Raw genomic sequence first — 21194 nt, forward strand, 5'->3', positions numbered from 1 at the left:
AAGTGATCCCAGCTTCAGCACTGAAATTCTAGGCTCAGTTCAGTGGGCTTCATAGCCTTCTGCTCCCCAGGCACAGACACCCTGTCTCTGTGCCACCTCCAAATGTTTTTGGCTCTGGCTATCACAAGGACTCAAACTCTCAAGCCCATGAGTACTCATGCTGGTGCATAGTGCCATGCTACCCACCGAGTCATGGCAATGCCCTGTGGGCTTCCACCTGTGACACCTGCAGACATATGTTTCAGAAGAAAAGATAGAGAAAGTGCCTTGGGTCCTGCCTCTGACCACTTCATTGGTTTATAACATTGATATACAGCATAGGCCACCCATGCTTACAAACCTAGGGCTTCTCCCACAACCTAGGTAAATACTTCTGAAACTAAGATGGATACTTCTTCCTCTAGAAAGGAGATAAAGAAAGAAAAAGTCAAGAGTCAGATTCAGCTTCGCTGATGCCAAGAGTCCATTTTAAGTCCTTTTTTTTTAAAATAGACTCAAGACAAAGCAGTAAGATCTAAGGATTTTGGATGCTGACAAATGACAATCTGTGGGCCCAGTCTAGATCCTAGTGATCTCACCCAAAGCCTTTTGGAATGAGACTTGTAAAGAGTTCAGCACATCGCAGATCAGAACTATGCATAGTAAGAACACCGAGCCTGATTTTTCTCCTGTAGCATATTAGCATGAACATAGCCACAATAGATTTGACTGCAGTTACTCTGATTTATCCACGAGTAGACAAAAGGATCAGTGCCAACATTTTGGCTTTACTTCTTTGGTGCAATGAACACAGCTGATCAAGTCAGATGCACAGCTGAGTTGTTCTAATAAGTAACACCTCAGATTACATGGCACAAATAAATAGATCTTTATTTTCAATAAATATACAATCTCCATCATACCAGACAATATGCCGTGAAAAAAATGTACAGAAGCATCCAACAGAATAAACGAACAGTTTGACTGTAGCTAAGTTCACTCAACTGACTTGAAAAACTACCTTGTTTAAGACACAGAACACAGAAAGACCTACCGCAGCCTGTTAAGAGAATTAAAATTGTGTATCATCTCCGGTGTTTACTGTGAAAGCTCCCAAAGCAAGTTCTTTTACACAACATAAGAAAGGCTTTTAAAAGCCTCATCTGGCTTTCCCAGTATGGACTCTATTGAAAATATTTACTTTGCTATATCATACTCTACCTACTTTATGTATACAGACTGTTATAACGTGGCAGGTCTCATTATTGACATAACATTAGATCCATTTGGTATATGGGCGCATGTGTGTAATAACACACAAACACACCCATACTCCAACACAAGGGCACACATACATATTAACAGGAATTTAATTTTATTAAACTAGTACAAAGACAAAACTGGATTGATTTCAGAATTAGTTTCACCACATGTTCTATCAATTTAAAAAAAAAAGATTCTAGCCTATTTACCACATTCACCAAAGAGAGCACATGGGTACTTACATCTCCAATGAAATGAGTCATGGATTTGTACTGGAAGGGTAGTGGAAGGAACTCAAAAAGTTTCCAGTTAACTCAGAATGTAGATGTTGAATCCACGTGCAACCTACACTACACACTACAGGAAAAGTAAAGCACTCTACTGTGTTAACACTGACCTTCTGAACAGTCCTCCACTGAACGGGAGATTAAAAACAGAGGTGTGGGTCCAGCAGCAGATGCAAGTAGTAACAGGTCCAATGGGCCACACAGGTAGTGACCCTGAGAAAACAGTCGGCGTATGAACATGTGATATGTGGTTTAGGAAGGTTCACTGAGGCACAGACGCTAATGCAGCCATTGTGTTACCAGCAGTGGCAACAGTTACTTTCAATTCCATGGTTGACTGCAGGTGAGTATGTGTGTGAATGAGCATGGAGGGGTTTTCTGTGTGTTTTCATTTGCTTGCTTGGCTTTGTTGTTGCCAATTGACTGCTCTCACGTCACCTCAAGAGATGCTGGAGACACTCGGTCGCACTCTGCCCTGGACCGGAGGCTGTGCCATTGCTCCACAGCTGTCCGATGGGAATTGAGCATGCGACGCCAGTGGTTCGATTCAGGGGAGCCTGTTGAGTACTGACCAATCACAATCCTCCCAATAAAATCATTGCTGCTCTTCATGTTGTGGCCGTACACTGGAGAAACACAGGAGCAAGCAGGTCAAAGTTAAAAGCAAAGTTAAAAGATAAAATCCCCCAAGCCCTATATCCAGAAAGACCCCTTCCTTGCACTACCAACACCACCCTACGTGAGTGCAGTGGACACCAGGGCACAAAGTTCATCAGGCAGCGGTGAGTGCGAGGCGTCTAAGAACGCTTCAAATTCCAGGATCAGATCTGCACAAGGATGAATTTAGCTAATTGCAGAATTTTCATATAAACTATTAGAGCCCCACAACAGCAAAAAGCAGGGTGATGAGACAGTGGGAGGGAATGATTCATAACAGCACTGCAAAAAGTAGCAGGATAGCAGTCCTGCAGGGTGAAATTTTTGCCTGGAGAAATCAAAGGGAGTTTTGCTCTTGATTTCAATGCATAAAGAGACCACCAAAGGACCAGTGGAAAGAGGCACCCACTGACACTGACAGGTACTGGATCAGGTCTTAAGCCTAGCTATAAATCTGGCAGCAGGTAGACAGGAATCTTTTGCATTAGACATCTGCAGAGTTCAAATGCATTTTGACCTTAGATGCATAAGTCACACTGAGGACATTAGGAATATATCACTGGTAACCATATTAACAGAAACAATTTTGCAGAAACTAATGAAGTCAAAATGCCTGAGGATTCTTGCATATGATGTACTGCTTAGATCAGGGGTTGGCAATCCCGGGCACGCATGCCAGAGTATGGAACATGAGGCCATTTTGCTTGGCACACCATAGCCAGCCTGGGCACTGGACAGCTACTGCCAGCCCTGGAGCCCAGGCTGCCCACAGCAGGCAGCAGGGAGGCTACAAGCCCTGCCGCAGGCAGCCCAGGCTCTGTGGCAGGCAGCGGCTGCTCAGCGCCCAGGCTGGATGTGACAGGCAGCTAAAAGCCTGCAAGGGGTTGCATCAGGGTCTGGAGTCCCAGCTCGGCTTGTTGTCCCATACACTTCAGGGACCACTGGGGGAAGGGGCTGGGGCTATGCACCACCCTCGGAGGCTGCATGCCTACAAATCCTGGCATCTCCACAAGGGGAAGGAGAAAAAGAAGAGCAGAGAGAAGTGGGGGACATGCCCCCATTCCCAAACCACCAAACCTAGCCATGAAAGGCCGCGTGTGCTTCTCCCAGAGGCAGCTATGTGCCAGGCCTGAGTCACTGCTCCTTCCCCCATGCCCAAGAGTCAGCAGGCCAGGCATAGGTAGAGTAAACACAGGCCAACTGGGCCAGGTCTACAGACTTACCCTGAATGCCAGGCTGAGACTGTGTTACCAGGTATACAACAGTTTGTCTTCCATTTTGACCCAGTTCTCATTCACTCACCAGACAGCCACAGTGAACAAGCAAACAAGAAGACTCATTTGTATATCCATTTTGCATATACTGGGAATATACAAATAAGCCATCCCCTCACTTATTCCACATTGCTCCCTAAATCCCAGTGCACGAGTGAGAACCAGGTCACATACCTCCGCAGCAGTGGCAGCACCGAAAAGGGAACATGTTCCTTCCCCCTGCTGTAGCCCAGCTCCCTTAGGGCTTCCCCCCCTGCCATCCTCTTCGTGCCTCAGGGCCCCAAAACATCTTAATCCACCTCTGGGGATAGGCCAAGCCATACTGCCAGCCCCAGCCCTTGCTAACACAGCACTGAGCTGGGCTGCTGCTGCAGGGTGTACAGACTTTAGCCATGGCCCTTGTCCCCGTCATGGCCTGGGTGATCCCAGTGTGGTCTGTGTTGCCCCTGCACATGCAGCCAGTGCCCAGCTTGGAGCAGGTAAGGGGCCACCCTGCCATCCTCATGATCTGTGCCCCAGCCCCTTCCCTGACATGTTCCTGGAGGTGCACCTGGAGCCACCACTGGCAATGAGTGGGGCCAGGGCTCTGGTGCAGCCGCTTGCAGGCTTGCACCTGTCTGCTGCGAGCAGCCCAGGCTCCCTGGCAGGTGGCACAGGCCTGCAAGTGGCTGCACCAGGGTCCAGAGCCCCAGCCCAAATTGTTGCTGGCAGCAGCTACATGCACACCACAATGTCCATGGGATGGAAGGGGTTGGGGCTGCACTGCCATGACAAGGATCAGGCCCCCACATGGTTCCCTGTCATCTGTCCCTGGCACACCAACATTTTCAAAGTCCAGGCTGCTGGGTTTTTTGGCACTCGACCCAAGAACATTGTCAACCCCTGGCCTAGATAAAGGTTGTAGAGACTTGAACTGTAGTTTGGAAATAATCCATCATGTTATTTTATAGGTTAGAATTGTACATATATTTTTAGGAGATACAGGGGCACCTGTGGCTCAGAAAAACAGCAGAGCCATGTCCACAGACACATGGATGTTTGTTTCCTTGGGGACAAGCAGCAGCGGCACACACTGTGCCACGGCAGGTTACCCCAGGTGGGGTACGTGAGGCTGGGGCCAGCAACTGTGCTGGCCCCACCAGCCTTACCTGGGGTCCTGGGGGCCTCGGGGAGCTGCAGTGATCCTGCCGCTCGGAGTCTGGCCAGCAGCTGGAGTGTGGCTCTGGCCAGACAGGCTCCAGTTTTGGGCGGCACACACTGCCCCCACATGCATAGCCCTGTTTTTTTTCCCCATAGGTTTTTTTTTGACCCTGGGATTTCCCGGGGTCAAAAGAAACCCCTGTGCTGCTACCTTGCAACATGAAGAACACCTGAATGTGTGCTGTGTAGCCCCGCAGATGGGTCTGCAGCGCCACATACCGCATGGCTGCGTTCATCTGGACACAGCCCAGAAGTGCAGGCAAACCAACTACCCCAGAAGCAATGCTGGTGAAACTTCTTTATGTAAAAAGACAGTGAAATACTGGTCCAAGCACTGATAAGGATAACAAAGTTAAACATAGTGCAACTTTATAAATAAACAAGTGGCATTTCCAATTCTTCATTTTCTAATTGGAAGTATATAAATGAATCAGTGTAATGATAATTACTGGTATTCTTAACATACAGAAAATAATCAGATGTGTACCAAGCTCTTCAGCTTGATGCCTAGAAAGGGCAAATTTTCTGTAATTATCGCTACAACTACTCGTTAAAGAGTCCAGATAAGAGAACAAGAGGGAGGAATAACCCTAACATCCTGTATGTTGTATGAACCTCATCTAATGCAACCATTTGCCACAGCAGCAACAGAAAATAATTATGCCATATAAGGGCATGATCCTGGGAAGTACTGAGCACTTGAAAGAGATGGGAGGTGACGGTGCTTAGCCCCTGGCAAGATAAAGCCCTCCATCAGTAGGAAGCAGCACAGATCATTAGTGAAAGCCAAAGTAAGGAGGCTTGCGTTGGCAAAAGGATAAAAAGCCTGGTGGGATTTCTAAGGGTGAGTTAGTGTATAGCTTGGTGGGAAAGGTGACTCTTGCCTGCCAGTGCTGAGGCAAGTTACTAAGCTAGATGCTGTACTGCCATTCCCTGCACGTGTCCTTCTCAAGGCTCCATAATTTCCTCTTATGCTAATACCACGCCGTAAGACAGTGCTACCACCGACACTGTTCTCAGTAGGCAACAACAGCAATGGCCCTTGGAGCAAATAATTTACAGGCAGAAATGCCAGGTTCCACCTTCTACACCTCTTGGGCTGATGTGTCACACTGCCGCAGGCTGTTAATTCAGAGCTGGTCTGGCACCTATCACAGTTAGTAGGAACGCTCCCCCTGACTTCAGGACAGGTAGCAGTTCCTATTCTTTTTGGGGTCACTCATCTTTGTACCGCTGGCACTATTAATTTCTTGCAGCAGCAGGTGTTGCTCCAGTTGCAAGGTGGGGCCTATGAAAATACTGCAGAAGGGGAAGTTCGCCCAAGGACCTCACAGCAGAGGTCCTGACTCACCATCACCTCAGGAGCCGGGTTTGCAAAGGCAGGAATATCCATATGGATGGCCAAACTCTGGCGATGCATCAGACCTGTCCTTCTGCACTGCTCCTTGGGGCCCTTGCTGCTGACAGAACAGGTACGCAGTGAGCTACAGTCACACAGAAACAGGAGTTCCTGCTCCCTGCCAGCAGTAGCACTGACATTTCCAGTGGAGTTCTGGCCTGTCTGGCCAAGCCTTGCCCTCCAAACCTGCACAATCTTCCCGTGCACAAGTGACTGGTAGCGGGGGCATGTGCCCCCCCGAACAGGGCCAACCCCGCTGCTGGCAGCTTCTGCGGGTGCTTGCCAGCCCTGTCCCTGCTGCCGCTGCCACCAGCAGCTTCTGCAGGTGCTCACCATCCCTGTCCCCAACACCTGTTTCTGTGGGTGCCCACCCAGACTCAGAAGGCACCAGTTCCCGTGGAGAGATAATGTCTTCTGGAACAGCTCTATTTCTCTATGTTCACCAGCGAGACTTGGCCTGCCATTGTGGGAAACACCTACTCATCGACGTATATAAGGCTTGGCAGGATTCAACTTCTATTGGTAAACATTGATTTCACCTTGCACTCACAGACCAATGGAAAGATATTTCTATCATTAATAATCAAAATTTATAGAAAGGGGACATAAGAAAAATGATGGCTGATGAAGAACCAGGCTGACTGTAGTTTGCACTGCAACGCCCAGAAACCCTTCTTTTGGGAGCAAAAGAAGAAGTGACAAAATGGATGAGGGAGCTATCCGTGCACTAGCAGAGCCAAGACCTGATGGCAGCTCTGCCACTCAACTGGCGGCAGTCCTACAGTAGTTACATTGTCATTAATAAATTGTCTGCCCCCACACGTCTAATTTCATGCAATCCTGAACATGTGAATCAATAAAAAAATTGAATAAATGGTTAAAAATAAACATCAATTTTTTCTGTCAAAATTATTTAAAGAAATAAAAATTGAATTCTGCCAAGCCCATGCATAATGGAGGGTAATGTGATTACTGTCCATGCAACCAGGCATGCTGTAAATCACTAGGGGAAGGGTACAGTTGACCCAGGCCACTTGGGCAATCTTCAGTCTCATTAGAAGAAAGGCTTCCTTAACCCTTTAAACAGAAAAGACAGGCTCTAAGAGTAAGGCCTCAAATCTACACACAAGACGTTCAGGAAAGTCAGAGGTCCAAGACTGGTGCTTATTTACAACATTCAAACCTGGGGAAATGAATATAGTAGTAAGGGGTGTGAAGTTAGTGCAGAATTTGCCTCCATGCTTATGGCTTGGAAGGAGTAAGGGCTGCATTCACTGTCCTGCAGTTCGAACCTTGTGCATACACCACTCAGCTGCTGAGGCAGAACCAAGAGCTGACACCGGCCCCTCGTACACTTGCCTATTTTAGATGTAGGGGAAACGTTTGGAAGGAAGCAGAGGTTGCCACCCTCAAACCCTTGCTCTGTTTTAGTCTATGGCTGCCTGAGGGAGGGCACATTTGTCATAGGTGACAGAACTGTAGGCCCATGGGAAAGAACCTGCTGCTGCAGCACTACACCTTGAAAAGTCTGTTGCGATGTTAAATTTCTATGGGAAGGTACAGTACTAAGGACAGAGAGTGACACCACATGTCTGCTGCTGGAGGAGAGAAAGTCTGAAAATTCACAAAGGCAAAACCGTGACAGACACTCCACGAGTTATTACTTAAAAATAGAATCAAATCTGCCATGTCAAGAAAAGCTCTAACAATGCTGCATTCAGCTAATTCAATCCTATTTATATTAAAAGTAGCAACGTGGGTACCCGGTGGGCCAGGCACTGTACAAACCAGAGTGAAAGTCAGACCAGGCATGAGAAAGCTCACACACTAAGCTTGCTCAGATGTTTGTACATGCACCTATGTTGTACAACCTTTGTAAATAATAATGTATACTGTATTGGAAAATACCTGCCATATCCATATTTACGTATTTATCAACTAATGTGGCACCTACGGTTGGGTTTTCTGACCGTTTTTCCAGGATCTTTGATGCCCAATCTAGATGCAAAGGAAATGAGTGTTCTAGCAAACATTTTTAGAACACTTTGAGTGGAAACTATTAAAACACAGTCACGTTTGTTCTATCTGAAATCCTTGATATCCCTAGTTTAGAAACATGTAAAAGGGCACATTTAGGCTTCAGGCTGCAGTGAGATGGAACAATACCAAGTTAGCCTCGAAGAAGCAAGCTCAGGGGCCAGCACCAATCTAGCTGCGGCTGTGGAGAGCTCTGCATAGACCGATCCACCTTGCTTCTCAGCGAGGCTGCTCCCAGCATCTGAGCTGGGTCTTTAAAGCTGGCTCATGTCTCTTCACACTGTACTGCAAGTTGTAGTATTGACATAGTTGTATAAAGTCTCTCACTTCTGAGGGCTGCATTTAAATATTCAACTTTAGGTTTGCATCTTTAAAATGACAATATATTTTTTCATTTGATTTAGGACCCCAAGCCAGGGGGTCAGAGCCTGATCTCATTTGCACCAGGCTTGATTTAGGGTAACTCCATCAGCTCTAATGAAGCAACCCCCCGTGATGGCACAACGGGCATCGCGCCTGTTTGGAAGGGCCAGTCTTCAAGGTGCGACACAGGCGTTTAGACTATCCATCTCTCTAACTAGTACACAGCCTGTCAGAGTTATTAATGAGTTCTCATAGAAGGCAATATATCATAAATGTATCCAGCATGGTTATGGCAAATGCCTGAGAGATTCCCCAAGGGGATTTATTATCTGTCAGAAAACAAACGTTATGCAGACAAAAGAAAAAGCATCCTTAAATGAAACACCTCTCCAGACTCTGATTCGAGTATAATTTCTCTCACAGCATGTTTCAAGCATGAAAGAAAGTGGAGCACAGTCCTGAGAGACACCATCAGGATTCAACCCACAAGTGGCAGAGGCAGTTTCTGTGGCGCTCGGCAGACAGGCCAGGGAACATGAAGCAAAGCAACGGATTCAGATTAGGCAGGGGAAGGAGAGCCGAGGTGCACTTAGAGAAGACGCAGGGCTTTATTTGTGGCAGGCCTGTCAAAAAAAGGTTGGACCCCACTAATTTAAACCATCCAGGATAGGAAGTTCAACACCAATTAATAACAGCACAGGCTAGCAACAGCAAAGTTCAAGCCAGAAGAAGTTTCTTAACAATTAATGTCAAGATTGTAAGCTGAGTAGGTGAGCCTCAATGTGGAAAATACTGTTCTACTGATCCAAGTGATTTTTAAATGGGAGGGAGACTAAAAGTGTTATCATGGTTAAGTGTATACATTTTCTTTTCTTCCAAGAGAACCGTTTGAGGGCACATAACTTGTCCTTTCACCCTAACTGCCCAGTGAAGAGACCAATATGTATCCCTGTAGTGCTAGATAATTAGCATGCTGATTCTTTTAGAGTATTAAGATGTTAATTGCTTACACCTTCTACCACCACTGTTGATACAGTTATGATATTCGTACTACCCATGGCAGTATTGGTTTAGCATAGTGACTTGTCAAGAAATAGTTAAGACATCTTCTGGAGTAAACCTGAACAATGGATACCTGACTTGATTTAATCATGTTGCATTTTAAACTGTAGAAGACATCCCTGCCCTCTGCCATAGGTTGATAAAGAGTCTCCATGAATTCGTCCTTCAAGATAATAAAGGTTGATGCTCCGTAAGATAAAGCGTCTTTGTGTGCCAAAAATCCAGGTCCACTTATCAATTCCTGAGCTCATTCTAGGGCATCTCATTGTAGGGAGCTAATTGCCTTCTTCCCACTGATAAGAGTCAGCATTGCTGAGCCATTTGTTATAGCTCAAGTGAACTGCTGTGGACAAAACCCATCATTTCCACAGATACAGCTGTGAAAAATCAGTCCCTTTCTTTGACCAGAGCCAAGAGAAGTAAGAATTTTGTTTCTTGCAAGAAGAACTCTGGAGGGAAACCTGGAAAACTCCATCTACAGGACTGAGGAAAGCTGAAAATAAAATTGGGGTCTTTGTAGACTGCACCAGAGGAAGAGGAGCTTTCATCAGTGGTATGGGTCACAGGTTTCACTTGCTGTGCATCTGATATAATGTGCATCAGCTCTCAGCTGCAGCACAAGAAACTGCTGTTCATTACCTGATCTGCAACATTTTCCTCTCTCAAGGAGCTAATTAAACACTACCTTGTGCACTAATTAATGTGTGCTAGGCATCCACTGTCTGGTGGTACTAGTCACTCTCCATTCATTGTACTACTTACGACTTTTAACATATAATACATACACAGGCGCTGCTTTAAATTGTACCACAAGTGGCATGGGCCGCCTCTTTGTATAGCACGCGGCAGACTGGGGAGGACACAGCCAGTACAGTGGCAGATAAGACAGGAAACAAGGCAGAGCAACAGATCAGGCAGGGCAGGGAGATAAGAGTGGCACTTGAGGAAGGTCTAATTTGCACCATACTTGTCAAAGGATTCATTTGTGTCATGCCTGGCAAAAAGGTTACCACCCCTCACCCCTGCACTCCTTTACATTATGACTGAAGCACTAACATGCCATTCTCGCCTTTCCAAGTCCTCCTAATATGGACACTTCACTGCACACATTCAAGAGTGCTAACACGGACACAGCTGCTTCAGACTCAGCCACTGTTTTGTGCACTTCATTGCACATAAGAACTGCTGTTTACTGGGTCAGTCCATCTTGCCCAGTTTCCTGTGTCACACAGGGGCAGAGAGCAGATGCTGCAAAGGAGAGTGAACCGGGTATGACCAGGGTTTCCCACCTGTCCCCTCCCCTGCCCCCCATTCCTCGCTGTCTTGCAGCCTCCAGCATTTAAGGTCCAGGAAGTTCTAATTCAGAGGCCGTCTCCCTCACCTCCGCATTCAATAGCTACTGCTGCCCTTTTCCTCCACAAATCTGGCCAGTCCCTTTTTGAATCTGGCCAAACCACCAGCTTCCACTACATCTGGTGGCAATGAGTTCCACACTTTGATTACACGCTGCATGAAAAATCATTTCTTTTTGTTAGTTTTAAGCTCGCTACCTGCTAGTTTCATTGTGTGACCCCCTTGTTCTGGTATTGAGAGACAGTAAATAATAAATCCCTACTTGCTTATCATGTTCCCCCTTCAGTATATCTTTTCTAAACTGAATAGGCCAAGCCTCTTTAGTCTCTTCTCATATGGAAGCCGCTCCATACCGCTAATCATCCTTGTTGCCATCCCTGTTACACAAATCAGCAGAGGCCTCATCCACTTATTCGCTTCCACAAAATTCTGTTTTTGCCAAGTTATAACAAGCATCGCTAAGGGCCACATCCTGCCTGAGCTGACAAAGGGGGAGACCAGTGACGCTGCCTGGCCTGGCCCCTGCTACAGAGAATCTTTTAGCTAGGGCAAGTTTCCATAGGGAGCGTGGGGCTCAGTCAACCATGCTCTATGCTAGAGACATATTGAGCTTGACTGCTTTCAGGTATGGGGAAGAGACTCCAAGCCCATTCTTTTCACCTTCCTGTGGCACGTGTCAGAAACAAATGGGCACTGATAACTGGGATTTTGCCTCTGTCCAAATGCATCTACACACAGCTTCTGCATTTCAGACTATGGGGTTCCAAGAGAAGGCTTTGCTCAGCAAAGCCCCTATGTCCAAGTAAAGCCCAATCTTCTGCCCAACACAGTAAGGCCTGCATGTCTGACCATCAACACAGGGCTAAGAGAAACTTAAATTCAAGTTTGGCACACTTCTCCAGTGCTGCTGACTGCCATCCAATATGTGCACATATACACTAAAGTTCAGGGTCCATCACTGCACCCAAGAACCTCACAGGGATGACAAACAAAACTGGGAAGAGGAGCCTGTATCACCAGGCTACTCCCACAGCCACAAGAGCTCCTAGGTCCAAATTACAAGTGGTAAAGAGATGCTATTGAGTGGTCTTTAGGAACACAGATGGTTCCCATTAGTGCAGAGATGCTGAGGATCAGCGTTTTTGCTAATTTGAGCTATTACTGGAGGTCTTGACACTTCCGAGACAAATCCTAAGGTAGGCACTGGGAGGAATGTGTAACGAATAAATACCCTGGGGCTTGGTAAGAGCAAGTGACCATTTCTACTGCCAGCCCCTCACTATACCAGCCTGCTTCCCTGCAGCCAAAGGGCACACAGCTCAATGCTCTTCACGTTGAAGGTTAAGGGCTCAGTTTGCCATGATGATTATAGTGCCTGCAGTCAAATATGCTCTCAGAGTCCATTACAAGTGCACTGAGCGACAGGCTCAGACAACCTATGTACCTTTTTCAATATTCAGCTTAAAGTTTGGTGAGTTCTGACCACCCCTATCCACACACAGCAGATTCTAGATGTTGTGTCAATTAAACTTGTGCTGGGAATGCAAACTCTGGAGGGGTTTTTAAAAACATAAAGCAAAGTAGCTATCTCATCATCTAGATTCCCCCAAACCTGCCCTGTTTATGACAAGGTCAGCACTTACCTTCCATTCTAGTAACCTGTCTTTGAACACAAATTACACAGCCTTAATCTCATCCAGTATTTCTGCATTTATATAACAGCAGCATCCATCTCCAAGCCAAGACAAAGCAAAAAAGCAATTAAAGATGCAGAGGTCGAGTGCCTGGACATACTGAACTAGTCAAACCAATTCCTTCTGCCCCCACATATACCACAGTCTGCCACTGACATCCATTTTAAACTAAAAAGATATTTTTTATCCCCTTTTAATGGAAATATTGATATATCAAGGAAACTTCATTTCTGTGCACTAAAAAGGCTGCATTTTTGAAAATGAGCAATACAGTGCAAATAAAAATGTGGAAGTTACGTACTTACTTATGTGTTTTGCCTGAATGTTTCTTTTCTGGCTACATTAGAATTAGACTTGCTCCCAATTCAGTTATGAAGGCTGGAGACCAAAGACTCCAGACACATGGCTGCTTGCTCCCACGATCGGATATGTAACATGCTTGAGGACACAGCATGAGGAATGGATGGCTGAACTGTACCCTTAGACCCAACTTCTGGGTCCAGTGTCTGGGCCACGTAACAATACCAGGCACTGGTAAGACATAAGGCTGTGAGTAATGAATTGAAACGTTTGCACTCCTAAGATGGTGCCCCTGCCGTATTGGGCCCAGAGAGGCAACTAGCACTACCTTCCCCATCAGGTTCCTCCTAGTCACTAGGGCTGTGAGAGGCTTTGGACAGAGTTTCGGATCCGGAGAAGCTTCAGCTGCTTCAGGGTGGGAAGCAGCACATCCGGGTCAAAGCACTGCCTCATTCGGCTTCCCGAAGCGCTTCAGAGCCGCCTCGGAGATCCGGCCATAGAGTACAATGGGGAAACAATAAAATATCTATAACTTTGTTGTTTTTTGTCCGATTTGGATGAAATGTCCAGGAGTGGTAGACTCTGTGGAGAGGATGAAGCCTGCCAAGTTTCAAGAGGATCAGTGCAGGCATTTGGGGGGGATGGCACCCCCCAAATTCTTGAAAGTAAAACTCATGTCACGTCTAGGCGTTACAACACAAGGCCGTGAAAATGCAGGAGTGGTAGCCCTTACTGAGGCCACAAAGCCTGCCAAGTTTCAAGAAGATCGGTGCAGGGGTTTTGGGGCACCTGTACCCCAAATTCTTGAAAGCAAAACTCCTGTCACGTCTATGTGTTACACCACAGGGGGGTCAAAACTGCAGGGCTGGTAGCTCTTACTGAGGCCACAAAGCCTGCCAAGTTTCAAGGAGATCGGTGCAGGGGCTTGGGGGGAACTGCCCCGGAAGCTGCGGACAAGCAGAACTCGTGCCATGGGTGCTGGGGGACTGACTGTGTCTGTCTTGGGGCGCGGAGGGGAGACACGGCTGCAGGCCTGGCTACGGAGCTGCTGTGTGCCCAGTTATCAATCCATCATGATTCACTCAGGGACCAGGGACTCGGGACCAGCTCAATACACAGGACCTAGCTACTACATAACGACTTAATGAGCATCAATTAGCACCTACACAACCAGGCCAAGGAGGGGAAAGACTCAATACAGACAATCAACTGCCCCAGGACAGACACAGTCTTGGCACCAGTTTTGTCCGACAGCAGCTAGGGGTGTAGGGCCCCAGGGCCCCCCTGCACCGATCTCCTCGATGGCTGGCAGGTGTCACAGCAGGGGCTACCATCCCTGCAGCTGTCACCCCGCTGCGCCTTAACCCACACAGTGTCACCCATGGCACAAGTTCTGCTTGTCCACAGCTTGAGGGGCAGTTCCCCCCAAACCCTGCCCCGATCTCCTTGAAACTTGGCAGGCTTTGTGGCCTCAGTAAGAGCTACCAGCCCTGCAGTTTTGACCCTCCTGTGTTGTAACACACAGCCATGACATGAGTTTGGCTTTCAAGAATTTGGGGTTCAGTTCCCCCCAAACCCCTGCATCGATCTTCTTGAAGCTTGGCAGGTCTCATGCTCTTAGTAGAAGCTACCATCCCTGCAAGTTTCAGCCAAACCAGACAAAAACAACAAAGTTATAGATATTTCATTGATTCCCCATTATACCCTATGGCTGGATCTACAAGGTAGCTCCGAAGCTTCAGAGATGCTTCGGCTGGATCGAGGCGGAAACCCAGTCCAGAGCTCTGGATCAGATTGTGGCCATCCGAAGCTGCCGGATCCGAAGCCAGATCGGATCGCTGCCAACTCCCACAGGCCTACTAGTCAGACCTTGCCCTGCTCCCACGCACCGTTACATGCCATGACAGTGTCTCCTATAGAGATGTGTGCTACAGAGCACTCACTGACCTCTCCAGGATCCCCGTGCGCTGGAAGCATACCAGTTTCACTGCTCACAGGACAGGGGCAGCGTCTCTCAGGGAACAGGAAGCAACATCTCAAGCACCGATCAAAAGCCCTGTTGTCACTGAACATTTACAGCAGGGAACTGTACATCTACAATTGCAAGAAAGGTCTTCTACAGCATTTTCAGATCCTTCATGCCAGATTCTCAGATAAGTTCAGCTTATGCAGTTACTAACATAAATGGCCAGGTTCTCCAAGGAGCTTGGTTTGGTGGTGCAGCCTGGGCAATGATCTGTACTGACCAATCTGGACCCACATGCCACAGAGGCAGGTATTACATGACCTCCTGATTATATGGAACTGCTTCTAATTTGGTCCACACTTCTAGCAGCTTTAAGGAAGCTTGTTACAAGGCTACTTAAGCAATGGGTAACTGAGCCTGTTTTTTCACTTTCACCGATATAACTCAATTTGTGCAATACACAGGCTATGCCAGAGTAAAAGATGACTTGCAAGAGTGCTACAAATGTAGGCAAGGCCAAAATGAACAATACTCCGCAAAAGGAAGCAGTAAAACAGCTTTAAAGAGAAAATCCAGAAGACATTTTCATAATAAACTGTCCTGAAGCCAGCTGCACGTAATGCCTTCAGGTACAATACAATTAACACAAACAATTGTTTAAAAACACTACAGTAATTTGCTTCCCTACATGAAAGAGAGCTCTGTTTTGGCTCACTTCTCTAGAAAAAAGATACCCCATTGATGTGGGCATAATGAAAAAAGCAAATGAACAAGGGGGAGGGTTGGAGGCAAAGGCTTAGTGAATTAACTGTCTGTACAGTTCATGCTCCCAAAAAAAAACAATGGAAATGGTATATAGCCCAACAGACACTTCTCCAGTATTCATTAACAGTAACACTCAAATCCCACAGGTTTAGCTTGCTTGTCACTATGTAGCATTAAGCTCACTTTATTATGCTGAATATTTCACCCATACAACATAGAGGCAGAAGCCAGATTTAACCACTCTGGTATAATCAAAATTTCCTTTAACCTTCACGGGTGATAGCTATGTTTATAGAGCAAGATTCATTTTAAGCAAATGTTGTTGAAAAGCATTAGAAATCACAGATTCAATTGCAATGATAATATTTAGTACTGAAAACATTATTTGTTCCTTGAATATATGTTGTAACCATCATGAATTAACCTGTACAAAGGTCCTAGTTTCACCAAGGTATTTGAGTACATATGACTAGTTGCACTGAAGTTGATGGCACTGCTCTCCTACTCAAAGTTAGGCATATGTTTAAGTAACTTGCTGCAACGGGTCCCTAAAGCACTTGCATTTACTTTTAGTTACTCAGCAATTATTGCATCAATGTGTAGTATTACTGAGGACAAACAAGCAGGAACTCTGCTGCCGCCTGCAGGCCGACAAACTCAATACCCACCACAATTTAAAACCCAAAAAGAGAATTACTGGTTGTTCAAGGGCCTGATCCCAAACAGTGCTGAGACCGTACACATCTCACTGAGGACACAGGGAACTGGTAAAGGAGAGGGGATGGAGGGTATGGGAACAGCCAGTCATAGTCTCAAAAGTGGGCACTGCAGCAGTGAAAAGCAGAGCTATCCTATTAAGCTGTTTGACTTGAAAACAAAAAGAGAATGCAACAAAAAGAACAAGTCCATCAGTTTTTCATTCTGGTCATCATAGGCTTGCGAATCCCTAGTTTGTTTAATATGGAACACTTTCTTTTGGTGCATCTAATTCTCCATTAACTTAATCACCCACAGAACAAAACACAATCCATTTCCTAACAAACTTCCCACAAGTTTTGCTTTCATAGTGCATATTTTAAAGCCTTTTTAAATAATTAACCATTGTTTTGTGTTCACCACTTGCACGCACCTGCCAGTGGAAATGACACCACAAGCCAGACACTACATCCAGTGTAACAGTCCCTTGCAGTCCTGTGGCCATTTCCTAGCTATCCAGACTAAAACATGCAAGGAAAGGAGAATAAGCAACCCCTTTTTCTGAGTACAACGTAAACCTCGTTTGCCTACATCATAGCTAGCAAAATCCCAGCTTAAGTTTTATTTAATTCCCGATTCCAGATCAAGGCTCTTGCTAGTTGCACAGACCATGTAACTTTAAAGCTATATAATGCCTTATTAATTATTACATTTGTGTAACCACTATTAAGTAGGCCCTACAGACCCCAACTTAACAGGCTCTGTGTTAGGTGCTGTACAAACACATACAAAGAGATGGTTCCTACCCCAAAAACTTTACAACACAATGTGTGCCTACACTGTTATCCAGTTTGACACTAGCTAGCTCAGGTCATGGTAACAGTGCAGCAAGGCACAGTGTGGACTGCAAAGGCTGAGTAAAGTTCAGCTCTGTGCTGCTACCACCACTACCCTTCTAAGCTGTGGTGCCGATACAGCCACGAACTAACAACCCATGAGGAAGGGAACAAACAGGCTTACCCAAACCACCCGGCAGCAGTTGAGGGAAGGAAGCCAGGTCCCCCAACTCCCAGTCCAAGAGATTACTCTCTCCAAAATGGGCTACATTCCAGCTCCTACAACTCTTCTCTCCTTTACTTTTCAGGGTCCAGGCGCATAGAACTCGATCTGTTCAGACATGCCATGTGCTCTGTGGGCGAGGGCTCGATATGCAACCCCTCCAGAGCCAGCAGGAAGCATTTGCTTCTCTGCACTCTAGAAGACTCACAGAGCACATCTACACATGCTTGTAGTGCTATAAAGGCTTACAGCACATCATGGGCAACTGGTGCCTCCTGAGTCTGGTGGGGGGCGTACCCACAGATGCTGCCAGCGGCGTCAGCAGTGGGGACAGGGCTGGCAAGCACCTGCAAACACCACCAGCAGTGGCAGCAGCGGCGGGGATGGGGCTGGCGAGCACCCACAGATGCCGCCGCCAGCAGGGATGGCCCTGCCAGGGGAGGCACGTGCCCCCCACCCCATGCTTCCCCTACCAGTCACTTATGCAGCACAGTAAAATACTGCACAGTAGGCCTTTCCTGGGAACACATCTACCTATGCTCCCTGTTGGGAGTAAATCTTCTCCTACCCTGCTCTGGTCCCCTGCAGCCGTCAGGGGTAGCTCCAGGTTCCCCTGGGGTGCTAGCCCTATGGCTGTCAGGGAACATAGGGCAGATCCCCACGTGCACAAGGCCGAGAGCTCTGCCATCTGCAGCAGCAGCTCTCTCCTTGCCCCGTACACATCAGGAAGGGTCCTGATGTTCATGGGGCTAGGAGACAGCTGCTGCTGTAGAGCTCTCCCAGCCCCATGCACACGGGGACAAGCCCTGTGCCCAGCACAGCCTGGGGCTGGGGAGAGCTGTCCCACTTCTGGGGTAGCTCCCAGCCAACTCCAGGCTGCTCAGAAAATCCCCGTGCAGCCCAGGGCTGGCTGGGAGCTACTCCAGAAGCAGGACAGCACTCAACCAGCCACCAGCTGCATGGGGAATCAGGCAGCTCCTGAGTCCCGGCACAACTCAGCTTCAAGCTCCTGTAGGAAGCCAGGAGCTAAGCAGTGCTGGGGTGGGGCTGTGGGGGGGTCCCTGCTTCTGGGGGGGAACCAGGAGCTGAGTAGCACCAGAACTGGGGTAATTCCCCATCTCCTGTTGCCTCCTAGTGCTGGGGCTGACCAGGAGCATATTTGCTCCTGGTCAGCATCTACGCATGCTCTACTGCGCAGTTAGTTTACTAACTGTATTTACAGATAGTAGATAACTATACAGTAGACTAATTTTCTGTGTACTGAGTGGTGTGCATGTGTAGATGTTGATGCTTTACTGCACAGTAGATTAGTCTGCTGCACACTAAAGCATCTTGTATAGACACACCCACAGTGCAGCTGTGTAAATTGGCCAATGTGCTGGCCAGTCTGCTCAAGTGCCTGAGACATTAGGCTAAACAGAGTTGAAAAGTACTTCCGAGCTGTTCACATCAATACAAAAAAAGCTGTTTAGAGTAAATAGCACCCAGTTAGGAACAGAAGCCATGGGATACTAGTGTTACGTGGTTACAGAACAAATTCCACACTCAGCTGTGCAAGAGCAAGCTAATGACTTCAGTGTAACCAGAATCCAGTCCATAATATTTATGAGAGAAGAAAATCGGTGACAAGCAGCAGCAGTTCAGTGTTTATAAATCCCATCCTTGTCTATGATCTGAATGCAGAATTCATTTCTCAGAATTTCCTTCATTGAGCTGCTCTCCACAGCACCTGCCGATGCTAACTGCAGATAGTATTCTGGTCACAAAAGCTAGCTATTCAATCCTCATGCTGGGACCAATCGGATGCCCTGCCTCACACTCCAGCTGCTGCCTCCCACAGGAAAACACCAGCACCCAAGTTCAGAAAATTACTTCCCCTGCTGCAAAGGCATCCCTGTGCATTGGTCTGCACAGCATTCTGACAAAAGCCTACCCAAAATATGCAACTGCTCCTCTAAAAATGTAGCTGATGGCCCTGGAAATTCCCGTAGCAATCCCAGATTTGCAGATGCGATGTAGACAATGGCATTACACCTCCTACAGCCAGTCTCTGCCAATGCAGACTATTTGAGTGTTTCTGTCTCCATGTCACCATGGACCTCATTTACTTATGAGAATATTAGTGCTACCTACCTCTGTCCCAAAAGCTTCTCCCTACACATCTTACTGCTGAAGTTGTATATTCTGGGGACAGAGCATAAGGCAGCCTAAGGCACAGTGATGAGACCCCGTAAGAAGAAAGATGCATAAGAACAGATGCATGCAAAGGACATCTTGATTACAGCCTCAAACGAGATATCCTAGGGCAGTGGTTCCCAACCCTTTTAGAACACTGATAGACTCAAGGCACCTCTCAGGAAGTGTCAGTTCTTAGTTTTCACTTGATCGTTGACTACAGAAAATAACAGAGCAATTCCTTTGCTGCAAAGAACTTGGAAAACCCACAGCAAGTCAGAATGCTTTTACCACTGTGAATTCCTATTTGACATTTCTGGGTTTATCTTGTGAATCATGTTTGCCCACCTAACAGTGCTGACATTGTGTGGCATTCCACAGCACCCCTGAAGCAATCTCGAGGCACCCTAGGATACCTTGTTGCAGAATCATTGTCTTTGGTACTATGATCACTGCAATGATCCAAGCTTAATCAGAACAAAATGCAGAGTTGCGTCATCATTCCAGCTTTACAACGGATTTTGGAAAAAAGAATGCAGGCAACTTCACATGCAGATGGCTCTGTCCAATCCAGCTTCTCACCAAGTTTTCCCTGCCCTATTAGGCCCCAATCCAACAAAGGTATTCATGCACATGAATGACTGCATACCTCAACGGGACTGTTCATACACTTCAAGTCATTCATGCCTATCAGAGCTCTCCTGGGTCAGAACCTTATTTCAGAGTGATTCCATCCGCCTCAGCCCCATGCAACCTTGGCATGTTTCCTCTTGAAAGAGTAAGTTAAGAGAATATTGTATGGTGAAGTTACCATTTGTGTGAGCCTTGACTGAATAAAAACAGAATAAATCCATGTTAAATGCTGGGGCAGGGAAGGGGAATTATATTACCATAGCAGATAGGGGCTCCAGACATAAATGTGAGGGGCCATGTGTGGATGCTGCATAAACCCAGAACACGAAGGTGCCCCCTGCCAGAGAGAGAGCTAAGCAACAGAAACACCAATGTTCATCAAATGGAAAAGGACAAAATTAACATTGAAAAAATACTTTAATTATTGCAATTGCTTCTATGTGCATTACAAGTGACAGCAGGGAGAAAACCCTATAAAATACTGTTTGACATTCTCCTGTCAAGTGGCACTTCATAGTTTCATAGTTAGTTGGGTCAGAAGGGACCTGAGCAGATCATCAAGTCCGACCCCCTGCCATGGCAGGAAACAGTACTGGGGTCAAACGACCCCGGCGAGGTGTACATCTAGCTGCCTCTTAAAGACCCCCAGGGTAGGAGCCAGCACCACTTCTCTTGGAAGTTGATTCCAGATCCTAGCCGCCCTGACAGTGAAGTAGCGCCTCCTGATGTCTAGTCTGAATTTACCCTCTGCCAGCTTGTGACCGCTATTTCTAGTCACTCCTGGCAGTGCTTGGGGGAACAGGGACTCCCCCAATGCCTGCTGGTCCCCCTTGACTAGTTTGTAACAGGCCACTAGATCCCCCCTCAGCCTTCTCTTGTGGAGGCTGAACAGGTTTAGGTCCTCTCCTCGTAGGGCCTGCCCTGCTGCCCCCTGATCATGCGAGTGGCCCTCCTCTGCACCCTCTCCGTGTTGTCCACATCCCTCCTGAAGTGCGGTGCCCAGAACTGGATGCAGTACTCCAGCTGCGGCCT

The 21194-nt window shown here is 47.0% G+C and overlaps 1 protein-coding gene across 1 annotated transcript in view; it reads right to left on the reverse strand.

Moving 5' to 3' along the window:
- Nucleotides 1-844: 844 nt before the first annotated feature.
- SYT17 (synaptotagmin 17) overlaps nt 845-21194 on the reverse strand; it is a 93288-nt gene continuing 72938 nt past the window's right edge. Inside the window, exon 9 of the mRNA XM_019512600.1 lies at nt 845-2155. Within this exon, the coding sequence (XP_019368145.1) occupies nt 1959-2155 (197 nt within the window). The 3' untranslated portion in view covers nt 845-1958. The remainder of the gene's footprint in view (nt 2156-21194) is intronic.

The sequence above is a fragment of the Gavialis gangeticus genome, unplaced genomic scaffold (assembly GCF_001723915.1).
Source record: "Gavialis gangeticus isolate Ggan-Ray unplaced genomic scaffold, GavGan_comp1, whole genome shotgun sequence".
NCBI lineage: Eukaryota > Metazoa > Chordata > Crocodylia > Gavialidae > Gavialis > Gavialis gangeticus.